Raw genomic sequence first — 12,556 nt, 5'->3', positions numbered from 1 at the left:
TCACGCCAAAGACGTAAAGGAAGTAGTTCCACTGTTTCACTCACACTAAATAAGTAAAGGAAATAGTTCCACTGTTTCTCTCACACCAAAGATGTAAAGGAAGTAGTTCCACTGTTTCACTCACACTAAATAAGTAAAGGAAATAGTTCCACTGTTTCACTCACACCAAAGACGTAAAGGAAGTAGTTCCACTGTTTCACTCACACCAAAGACGTAAAGGAAATAGTTCCACTGTTTCACTCACACCAAAGACGTAAAGGAAGTAGTTCCACTGTTTTCACTATTTCAAAGGAAATAGTTCCACTGTTTCACTCACACTAAATAAGTAAAGGAAGTAGTTCCACTGTTTCACTCACACCAAAGACGTAAAGGAAATAGTTCCACTGTTTCACTCACACCAAAGACGTAAAGGAAATAGTTCCACTGTTTCACTCACACCAAAGACGTAAAGGAAGTAGTTCCACTGTTTCACTCACACCAAAGACGTAAAGGAAGTACCGTAAATTCCGGACTATAAGCCGCACCTTTTTTCCCGTTTTTTGGCCTTTTTTGGCCCCTGCGGCTTATATAACGGTGCGGCTTATCTATGGATTAAAAAAAAAAAAAATCTCTCTTTTTTAGCACTCTTTCTAACTATAAATCCTATATAACTATAATAAGTTTTAATTTCCTCTCTTGCCCTCTTTTCACCACACTGTATGACACTGTGTGCACTGTAAAAAACAACACAGGTGGTGTTGTGTTATGTTGTTTTGTTGAAATGTTAATAAATGGGAGCTTCCTACCTGTAAGCTACCCTTACATATGGTAATTAAACATTAAAACACACAAAAAAAAAAAAAAAAAAACCATTAAAACACCCGCGGCTTATAGTCCGGTGCGGCTTATATAAGAAAAAAATAGTCAACTTTGCAGGTGCGGCTTATACACCGGTGCGGCTTATAGTCCGGAATTTACGGTAGTTCCACTGTTTCACTCACACCAAAGATTAAGGAAGTAGTTCCACTGTTTCACTCACACTAAATAAGTAAAGGAAATAGTTCCACTGTTTCACTCACACCAAAGATGTAAAGGAAGTAGTTCCACTGTTTCACTCACACTAAATAAGTAAAGGAAATAGTTCCACTGTTTCACTCACACCAAAGATGTAAAGGAAATAGTTCCACTGTTTCACTCACACCAAAGATGTAAAGGAAATAGTTCCACTGTTTCACTCACACCAAAGACGTAAAGGAAATAGTTCCACTGTTTCACTCACACCAAAGACGTAAAGGAAGTAGTTCCACTGTTTCACTCACACCAAAGACGTAAAGGAAATAGTTCCACTTTTTCACTCACACCAAAGACGTAAAGGAAATAGTTCCACTGTTTCACTCACACCAAAGACGTAAAGGAAATAGTTCCACTGTTTCACTCACACTAAATAAGTAAAGGAAATAGTTCCACTGTTTCACTCACACTAAATAAGTAAAGGAAATAGTTCCACTGTTTCACTCACACCAAAGACGTAAAGGAAGTAGTTCCACTTTTTCACTCACACCAAAGACGTAAAGGAAATAGTTCCACTGTTTCACTCACACCAAAGACGTAAAGGAAATAGTTCCACTGTTTCACTCACACTAAATAAGTAAAGGAAATAGTTCCACTGTTTCACTCACACTAAATAAGTAAAGGAAATAGTTCCACTGTTTCACTCACACCAAAGACGTAAAGGAAATAGTTCCACTGTTTCACTCACACCAAAGACGTAAAGGAAATAGTTCCACTGTTTCACTCACACCAAAGACGTAAAGGAAATAGTTCCACTGTTTCACTCACACCAAAGATGTAAAGGAAGTAGTTCCACTTTTTCACTCACACCAAAGACGTAAAGGAAATAGTTCCACTGTTTCACTCACACCAAAGATGTAAAGGAAATAGTTCCACTGTTTCACTCACACCAAAGATGTAAAGGAAATAGTTCCACTGTTTCACTCACACTAAATAAGTAAAGGAAATAGTTCCACTGTTTCACTCACACTAAATAAGTAAAGGAAATAGTTCCACTGTTTCACTCACACCAAAGACGTAAAGGAAATAGTTCCACTGTTTCACTGTTTCACTCACACTAAATAAGTAAAGGAAATAGTTCCACTGTTTCACTCACACCAAAGACATAAAGGAAGTAGTTCCACTGTTTCACTCACACCAAAGACGTAAAGGAAATAGTTCCACTGTTTCACTCACACCAAAGACATAAAGGAAGTAGTTCCACTGTTTCACTCACACTAAATAAGTAAAGGAAATAGTTCCACTGTTTCACTCACACCAAAGACATAAAGGAAGTAGTTCCACTGTTTCACTCACACCAAAGACGTAAAGGAAATAGTTCCACTGTTTCACTCACACCAAAGACATAAAGGAAGTAGTTCCACTGTTTCACTCACACCAAAGACGTAAAGGAAATAGTTCCACTGTTTCACTTACACCAAAGACGTAAAGGAAGTAGTTCCACTGTTTCACTCACACCAAAGACGTAAAGGAAATAGTTCCACTGTTTCACTCACACCAAAGACGTAAAGGAAATACTTCCACTGATTCACTCACACCAAAGACGTAAAGGAAATAGTTCCACTGTTTCACTCACACCAAAGACGTAAAGGAAATAGTTCCACTGTTTCACTCACACCAAAGACGTAAAGGAAATACTTCCACTGATTCACTCACACCAAAGACGTAAAGGAAATAGTTCCACTGTTTCACTCACACCAAAGACGTAAAGGAAATAGTTCCACTGTTTCACTCACACCAAAGACGTAAAGGAAATAGTTCCACTGTTTCGCTCACACCAAAGACGTAAAGGAAGTAGTTCCACTGTTTCACTCACACCAAAGACGTAAAGGAAATACTTCCACTGATTCACTCACACCAAAGACGTAAAGGAAATAGTTCCACTGTTTCACTCACACCAAAGACGTAAAGGAAATAGTTCCACTGTTGCCACTATTGCACTTATTCTTTAGGTAGTGCCTGATGGGTGCAGGGTCCAGATTTAAAGTGTATTCTCATTGCAAGAGAAATACGTTACTAATAGACTAGACTTAAACATGGACCCACAGCACTCAGACAAACCATTAAAAAATGTATTATAGACAATGCTCTGCTGCATTGTAGTCTAAAGCGCTTGATCATCAGACCTGCAAGTTAGAATTTGACAGGTGTTCATTTAAGCTAAAGTGATTTGACTGTGCTAATGTGTGTATTGTAGTTACATACGGCAGCCAGCTGGTGGGGGTCATGTACCAGCAGATGACTGCTGAGGTTGACAGTTCATACATTCAGGTCAGGTCATTTTTGTAAAAGAGAATGTGTTCTCCATAATCTACCTGGTCAAATAAATGATGATGGATTATGTCTCATAATATAGATCTGTGGTCAGCATGGGGGAAATCCCCCATGGTCCTAAACGGAAGTAACGTCGTGTGGGCGTCCCCCCCCCCCACACAGACCGACTGTATTTATAGTCCAAATGCTGGCGATGTAATGTTAACTTGTTTACCATAAGTTTACCTCAACTCTGGATATTGAAGCCATGATTTCCCTGCTTAATGATGAGAAAATCGGTATGCTGTTTGCTGTATGTATCAGTGACTTAAGTTTACTGTAAATTATTGTGAATTAAAACAAAAACTTGTTTACTGGAATTTGGTATTATGTTTGTGTTATGTCACCCATTTTGCAATAATTGTTAGTTATTAATTTGAGTATTTCATTTACTGTTAAGAGTTTCAATGGAGAGTGCCAAGTGCCAACATCCCTAGATGTTGTTTTAGAGCCTGAATTTATCATTATTATTATTATTATTATTATTATTATTATTATTAATAACCCATTGATACCTGATGCAGCATTTGTGTGTGTATCCCTTTAAGACCGTGAACCGTGTTAACGCGGTTCGCGGTCTTAAAGGGATACGCACACAAATGAGGGATATACACACAAATGCTGCATCAGGTATCAATGGGTTAATAATAATAATAATAATAATTATTATTATTATTATTATTATTATTATTATTCAAATCTGGCACTAAACAACAAGTCTGGCACCTTCACTATAACATTGGTATCAGTATTGATCTTCAAAGACCCATATCGGTCAAACCCTGGTTGAGTAGGGTTCGGTGTAAGTTCTCCAATACAGTTTTTCATTGTTTTGGCACAGAAATCAAAATCAATACACAGCCATTGTATAGCCTACTGTTGCATCATGGGGATTACAGTCAAATCAAACGAAGACATAATAGGATGGCTTATGGCTGAGAAATAGACGGCTGGTGGTTCATGAGTCACCAGAATCTATAGCAGGTGGCAGCCTGACAGCCAGCCTGCAACACCTCCAACAGCCAGCAGATGGCAGCCTGACTGCCAGCCCGCAACACCTTACAGTACAACACCCTCACATGTCCACAATGCTGTCACTGTGGGATAGCTTGTGGGGGGTTCCTCTCTTTCTGGCCAAGCCATAAACTCCAATCATATCTTTGAAAACTGATGAGTTTACTGTGGGTGAGGAGGACCAGTCCAATATGAGTTTACTGTGGGTGAGGAGGACCAGTCCAATATGAGTTTACTGTGGGTGAGGAGGACCAGTCAAATATGAGTTTACTGTGGGTGAGGAGGACCAGTCCAATATGAGTTTACTGTGGGTGGAGGACCAGTCCAATATGAGTTTACTGTGGGTGAGGAGGACCAGTCCAATATGAGTTTACTGTGGGTGAGGAGGACCAGTCCAATATGAGTTTACTGTGGGTGGAGGACCAGTCCAATATGAGTTTACTGTGGGTGAGGAGGACCAGTCCAATATGAGTTTACTGTGGGTGGAGGACCAGTCCAATATGAGTTTACTGTGGGTGAGGAGGACCAGTCCAATATGAGTTTACTGTGGGTGAGGAGGACCAGTCCAATATGAGTTTACTGTGGGTGGAGGACCAGTCCAATATGAGTTTACTGTGGGTGAGGAGGACCAGTCCAATATGAGTTTACTGTGGGTGGAGGACCAGTCCAATATGAGTTTACTGTGGGTGAGGAGGACCAGTCCAATATGAGTTTACTGTGGGTGGAGGACCAGTCCAATATGAGTTTACTGTGGGTGAGGAGGACCAGTCCAATATGAGTTTACTGTGGGTGGAGGACCAGTCCAATATGAGTTTACTGTGGGTGGAGGACCAGTCCAATATGAGTTTACTGTGGTGGAGGAGGACCAGTCCAATATGAGTTTACTGTGGGTGAGGAGGACCAGTCCAATATGAGTTTACTGTGGGTGAGGAGGACCAGTCCAATATGAGTTTACTGTGGGTGAGGAGGACCAGTCCAATATGAGTTTACTGTGGGTGAGGAGGACCAGTCCAATATGAGTTTACTGTGGGTGGAGGACCAGTCCAATATGAGTTTACTGTGGGTGGAGGAGGACCAGTCCAATATGAGTTTACTGTGGGTGGAGGACCAGCCCAATATGAGTTAACTGTGGGTGAGGAGGACCAGTCCAATATGTTGAGCTGAGAAAGGAAAAGTCAGATCCAAGGCGTTCAGGTGAGGTCACACAGCCTCTGGCAGCCATGTTGGAGGTCTTCAGCCCTGGGAAACGGTGACTGTGAACAGGGGGAATAATGGTAGAACATGAATACATTACAATATACCAGTGCTTTTCAGTTTTCATCTGTTTGTGCACGAGGCACTCCAAAGGGCCGGCCAAAATTTCAAGGCACACCTATATCCATACAAAACAGCCTCTATAATCTGTTATCCCTCTAAAGGTTTTTATTTATATATATTTTTTTTTTATTTACCGTACTAATGCCAAATACAATTTGACAACTATATTACTTGTGAGATACTGACAAAATAATTCAAAAATCCATTTGAATTTGCTTTGAGGAGTTTTTGTACGATTTTTTAGGGTATAGAATTTGCCTCTGTATTGGGACATGTACAAAGTACAAAGTAGGCCTACTGATATAGTAGATTAAAAATGAATTCATAACTGTTTGCATATAGTTGGAGGCTATATTTGCATGGTTGTCACAAAATCCCAAGGCACAGGTGGACATGCCTCACAGCACACCATTTGACCACTGCAATATACAATACGAACAAGCATGGGCGCCTACAGTATGTTTTAAAAAGAGCGGGCAGAAAAAGATACATGATGGGGAGGGGGGTTACTTAAAACACATTTCCTGTATTTCTCCACCACCTAACCAGGGGTTCCCATTGCTCTTTCATCCTGGTAAAGAGACATTTGGAGTGATAAATAATGTAGGTGTGGTGTGAGAGAGAGTGAAGAGGTAATTTGAGTGAGTCTCATTACTGACCCTTGTATGTGGTTTCATTAGCCTCTCTTCACAAAGCCACAAAATACTGATTAGTGATTTTTATTATGCCTCCGCCGGCGACAGGCCGGAGGCATTATGGATTGGGGTTGTCCGTCCGTCCGTTCGTCCGTGAAGCTTGAGCCTGCCTCAAGCTTCAGTTCTGCCTATGCTCTGCCTATTTTACTTTTGTTTTGCCTACAAAGCAAAATGTTACTTTACTTGAAACTCCCCTGAAGTGATTTTGGTATTATTTATGCAAGCATAATTCTACCATATAGTAACCTGTATGCAGAATATATATAGTATATATAGGGAAACAATTATTTTTTCATCGCTGTAAAACCACAGAACGGTAAAGAAGATATTGATGTGTGTAGTTCTTCATAGATCTAGTCTCTTCATTTTGATCTCAAAGTGCGCCAGTTTGATCCATTTTTACTTGAAACTGTACAAAATCTCTCTCATTAACTCAAATCAACTCTCAATAACTGTCAAACTATTCATCATTCATTTAGTTTGACAGTTATTGAGAGTTGATTTGAGTTAATGAGTTATTAATTTGAGTTAGTGTGGACCACTTTTAACACTCAATAACTGTCAAATTAAATGACAGACTTCAAAACAGTTTACAGTTTTCTGATATACTGATGTTCTAATGATACAAAGCTGGTTGAAAATGGGCAGAGTGTTCCTTTAATACCAGCCCAATTATAAGAGTAAACCCTTATATCAGTCTAACCTTATAATAGGAACTACTTCAAGTTGGAAGATACAAGATGGGAATATTTTGAACACTGTGCTGAAATGTGCGTGGATTCAAAAGAGCTTCAGCTCATAAACTCCCACAACAGGGAGGCATGATAGTGGATCCCCCCCTCCCCCCCTCCAGAGGATATCTGATATTTTCCAACTCTTTCGGTCGATTGCCGATCCCGATATTAGCACGCAGCCCCCCCCCCCCCCCGCCCACACAACTAATTCACTTTCCCTTTCAATTCAAGAGAACATAATGTGAATCATTCCCATCAAACTTGATTCATGTACCGTACTTTCTCTTGAAGTAAAAGTGAAAGAAAAACAATGAAGAGGTTATCTGGAAAAAGAGGATAAAGGAGAAAGCTAGCCAGACAGTGGAGCAGAGAGGCCTACTGATGAAGCAGTTGCAGTAACTAAATGCAGACTGACAGGTTGTGGATCAGTTCAGCAAGATCATTGGAGACAAACGCCAACTCCAGGACTTCTCTCAATCAATAAGCAAAAAGGCAATCTAGATCTACAACAACTGCACCCACCCAGCTTTTCAGTTACTCCCCTCAGGCTGCAGACTGAACGTCCAAATGGCCAGGAAGAACAGCTAAAAGAAATCCTTCATCCCATCAGCTGTGACTATATCCTCAATAAGTGCCTGTTTAAATAAACCCGCTAACCACCTGCCCCCTCACCCCACACAATCACACTAACCACCTGCCCCCTCACCCCACACAATCACACTAACCACCTGCCCCCTCACCCCACACAATCACACTAACCACCTGCCCCCTCACCCCACACAATCACACTAACCACCTGCCCCCTCACCCCACACAATCACACTAACCACCTGCCCCCTCACCCCACACAATCACACGCGCTTTATTTGACCATTAACCCTTCCACTAAGCCCCCTTACCTCTTTTAAAGCTGCTGTTTAGAGCCTTTTGTATAATTAGCTAATAGTTAAGCTAGTGGCTGGAAGATTTGCTTCAGTCACAACTATCCCCACCCCAATAAATATATATTTAAATAAATAGAATAAAAATGAATACTCTATTGAATGGCTGGTAAAATTTGATCATTTACGAGCAATTTGTTGGGTGGACAAAAAGGTAAATTTTGCACCCTGTATGAAAGCTATGAATAGCCTAATGAAAGCTATGTGCTCGGAGAACATTTAAAAGTTGAACTTGAGGAATTGTATTCTAGTAGGCTATGTCATTCTAATTCTAATATATAATGTGACAATGTTGAAGTTATTGGGTTATTTATTTAGGTTTTATTGTTTTTGAATAAAAAAAAGGTTTAGATTTCATACTTTTTTTGTGTCCGATTATTTATAAAATAATTGTGATGAACGCTGGTTGGAAGGGGTCCCTTGGAATTTTTGCCTAGGGCCCCAACAGACTCTAGAATCGCCACTGACTAGCATACACACAAAGGTAAATAATGCATACTAGAAACACAACACATATCTAACAAAAATCCCCCAAAATGCCTGTATATCTGCCCAATAACTATAGACCCTGTCTCTGCCCCTGTATGTCTTGTGCTAATATTAGTTATAAGTCTGTCTTTTATGTCGTTGACTTCTTTGTACCATGTTGGCACAGTTGATGTCTTTGGCTTATTGTATTGTTATTTGTTTGCGCAATAAATAAAAAATAAGTGTCTCGCGCTAGCAGGCTGTGCTTTTTACTAAATTCACTTCATTTTAAAAATGGACACTTCACACAACTTTAACATGACATAGCCTACATATAGGCTACATCAGACTCTTGAGCTAGCCTACTTCTGCTCTCACCCAGAATGTAAAAATATAAGCGATGTGATGTTTTTGAGATATTAAGGTTTGTTTGGTACAACTCATACTTTAATAATTAAACAAACCCACTGAGACTTTTTAATGTTTATGATTTGGCCGCCCACTTGCATTACCTTCGTCCCCTCCCCTCCCCAGCAATCTGACTTCTTTTTGGAGCCAGTGGAGTCGCCCCCTGCAGGCCATTCGAATTAATGCATGGTTAAGGCACTTCTGTATTGGCTTCATTCTTCAGAACTGGAGGTTGCCCCTTGGGGAATACACACTGAGTTGTATCCCCCCGCCCCGCTCCAGCACTAAAATAGACAAAAAAAAAACATTGAAATTGGCGCAAAAGATCGGTTATCACAACAAGGCTCAGAGAAACTGGCTTTGAAACACCCACACCACATCAATCGAAGTATCCTAACAACCGCAAAGTGCCTGCTGGCACAGTGCCAGCTGTCATGGTGTGTGGGCGGAGTGAACAGGCTGCTTCCTAGACAACCCAGAAAACATGCGTTTGCATTAGCGACGCTTTCAGCCCATCCACAGAGAGCCTGCAGGAGAGGACAGACTGACAACACAACACAACACACGGACTACTGCAACCGCGCCTGGCCGCCTGCAATGCACAGCGTCAACTATCAACTTCAAAGGATGATATGATGAATATTATTTCATACAGCACATAAGCGCGATTTGCATTCTTCATTGTTTTATTTTGTATCTCCGACAAACGAGATTGGGATTGGTTCCATCCATGTAAGTAGCCTAGGCTGTGTTGTCTGTCTGTAAAGTTTAAAATGTCCTGCTTCAACATAACACGACAAAAGAAAAGTAGGCTAATCCTGCAGTAGGCTATAGCAAATTATAGTCTAGATGAAAACGAATATCAAAAGGTCTTTCTATCGGAAGGAAGTCAAAAAGATCATAAATATAAGTCACTATATAGCTCTTGAATAGGCTACCACAGGTGCACTTATAGTGATGATAGCACAGCACTGAACTACCATAATGTAGCCTACAAAAAGTCACTGAGTATGGAGTAGTAGCCGAAATAGCCGATTACATCACCATATTTATTATTAAGTAGTCTACATATACCATAGGAAGTAAAAAAAAAAACGTTAGTGCAGTAATGTCACAATAAACTCACAAAAAGTCCCTATAGGAAGTAGGAATCTTATAGGGAGTTGTGATAGACTCGTTATTGTCTTTTTCCACTCCATCACTATATTTTCACTGCAAGAGTGCTTTTGAAACATGTGATATTGATTTATAATACCTCACTGTAAAAATGCAACAGGTGGCAGCTCTCTCATAGGGAACTCTCTTCCAAAATAGGCTATCATTTATAGCTGTATCTCCAGGAAATAAATTAATCTGTGACACGTTGAAATCGGCAATAAAAGTTCCATGACGTCAGAAATTCATATAGGCCAATCAATCAACCCCCATGCATGCTAGTCATAATGCACCCAGCTCCTGTTGTCACTGTTGCCTCATGCGTCTGTGCTTTTCACTCATCCGTTGTTGCATGTGTGTGGTTGTTTCCTCAGTGTCTGGCTCCACAGAGACTTAAACCGCTGTCTACCGCACAGCTCCTCTGGGTTTTACCCCCTCCCGCCCTCAACATGCATATGAATAGCTTATTAAGTCAATGGAGTAAGTATTGTAACCATTCAAATACTCTTTCCAACCCTTCCTCATATAGTGTTTACACTGCAAAACTATTTTGATATGAATTGCACTTTCTCACAGCAGCCTAAAATGCATAATGCGAAGAATGGTTGTTTACGAGGAGGAAGTAATGTGGATAGTCTTGCTTGGCAGGTACACTGAAAAAGGAAGTAGCTGACAACATCTTCTGACATTCAGCTGAGAAACCACAGCTTTCGCACTATTATGTCAAACCTTTGAAACTGTGTGCGCAGTTTCCTTGCTTGATTATGTCAGTGTTTCCAAGCATTACAGCAATTGTACAGTAGATTGTGTCTGTGTGTTGAGTCCTGGAAGGCTAAAGCAGGTGAAGCTACCTACTAGAGGTCTTTCACGGGTCCAAAATGACGGACCCGGACCCGAATGGACCCGTCTAGTATTAGAAAGCTGAGACCCGGTCCCGGACCGACCCGATAAATGTCGGACCTGGACCCGGCCCAGACCCGAAGTCATTTCTTTTGAATGGATCCCGAGGCCCGGCCGGGTCTGGGTTGGGTCCTCGGGTATCCAGGGGTCCGGGCGTACCAGAAGACCTCTAGTAGGTTCAAGTGCTCATTTTTCGAAAAAGTTTGTTTTTAATTAGTTATTTGACGATATAAAAAGGGGTGATTGACAGCTGTGAAAGCCACTCACCAGGCCCACTCTGGTCCTATTGGACCCGGCATTTCACTGTCAGAGACCCGAGACGTGTGGCAAATAGACCCGGACCCGACCCAACTTCTTTTGAATGGACATAAAGTGTGTTAGGCTAAAGCAGGTGAAGCTACCTACCTGCTGTACATAAAGTGTGTTAGGCTAAAGCAGGTGAAGCTACATACCTGCTGTACATAAAGTGTGTTGGGCTAAAGCAGGTGAAGCTACCTACCTGCTGTACATAAAGTGTGTTGAGTCTTGGAAGGCTAAAGCAGGTGAAGCTACATACCTGCTGTACATAAAGTGTGTTAGGCTAAAGCAGGTGAAGCTACCTACCTGCTGTACATAAAGTGTGTTAGGCTAAAGCAGGTGAAGCTACCTACCTGCTGTACATAAAGTGTGTTAGGCTAAAGCAGGTGAAGCTACCTACCTGCAGTACATAAAGTGTGTTAGGCTAAAGCAGGAGAAGCTACCTACCTGCTGTACATAAAGTGTGTTGAGTCTTGGAAGGCTAAAGCAGGTGAAGCTACATACCTGCTGTACATAAAGTGTGTTAGGCTAAAGCAGGTGAAGCTACCTACCTGCTGTACATAAAGTGTGTTAGGCTAAAGCAGGTGAAGCTACCTACCTGCTGTACATAAAGTGTGTTAGGCTAAAGCAGGTGAAGCTACCTACCTGCAGTACATAAAGTGTTGAGTCTTGGAAGGCTAAAGCAGGTGAAGCTACATACCTGCTGTACATAAAGTGTGTTGAGTCTTGGAAGGCTAAAGCAGGTGAAGCTACATACCTGCTGTACATAAAGTGTGTTGAGTCTTGGAAGGCTAAAGCAGGTGAAGCTACATACCTGCTGTACATAAAGTGTGTTGAGTCTTGGAAGGCTAAAGCAGGTGAAGCTACATACCTGCTGTACATAAAGTGTGTTGAGTCTTGGAAGGCTAAAGCAGGTGAAGCTACCTACCTGCTGTACATAAAGTGTGTTGAGTCTTGGAAGGCTAAAGCAGGTGAAGCGACATACCTGCTGTACATAAAGTGTGTCGAGCTGTGCATTGTCCTGAAATAGAAAGCCATTGGCTCAGCATCCCGGCCTTTCTAACCTTGTTCAGAGCTGTGGTGTCAGGGAAGTGTCCCGTTACCCTCCCTGTTCAACACATCCTGGATCCCCTTCGTTTTTCTACCATCTGAACCGTTCACAATCTGAACCATGTCTTTTTTTTTTTAAGTCATTTCCCCAGAGGACAAATCATCCTGAAATGTCCCAGCATTGTTCTTTCCTGCTGTATGACTTAGGGATGCA

General features: G+C 41.3%; 1 protein-coding gene across 1 annotated transcript in view; it reads left to right on the top strand.

The window, feature by feature from the left end:
• The first annotated feature begins 9,510 nt into the window (after positions 1-9,510).
• LOC310783527 (dual specificity testis-specific protein kinase 1) overlaps positions 9,511-12,556 on the top strand; it is a 43,574-nt gene continuing 40,528 nt past the window's right edge. Inside the window, exons 1-2 of the mRNA XM_083644410.1 lie at positions 9,511-9,672; positions 10,470-10,575. Coding sequence (XP_083500536.1) covers positions 10,545-10,575 — 31 coding nt within the window. The 5' untranslated portion in view covers positions 9,511-9,672; positions 10,470-10,544. The remainder of the gene's footprint in view (positions 9,673-10,469; positions 10,576-12,556) is intronic.

The sequence above is a fragment of the Poromitra crassiceps genome, assembly GCF_964638095.1.
Source record: "Poromitra crassiceps genome assembly, chromosome: 10".
Taxonomy (NCBI): Eukaryota; Metazoa; Chordata; class Actinopteri; order Beryciformes; family Melamphaidae; genus Poromitra; species Poromitra crassiceps.
This window is presented reverse-complemented; position numbering and strand designations above follow the sequence as displayed.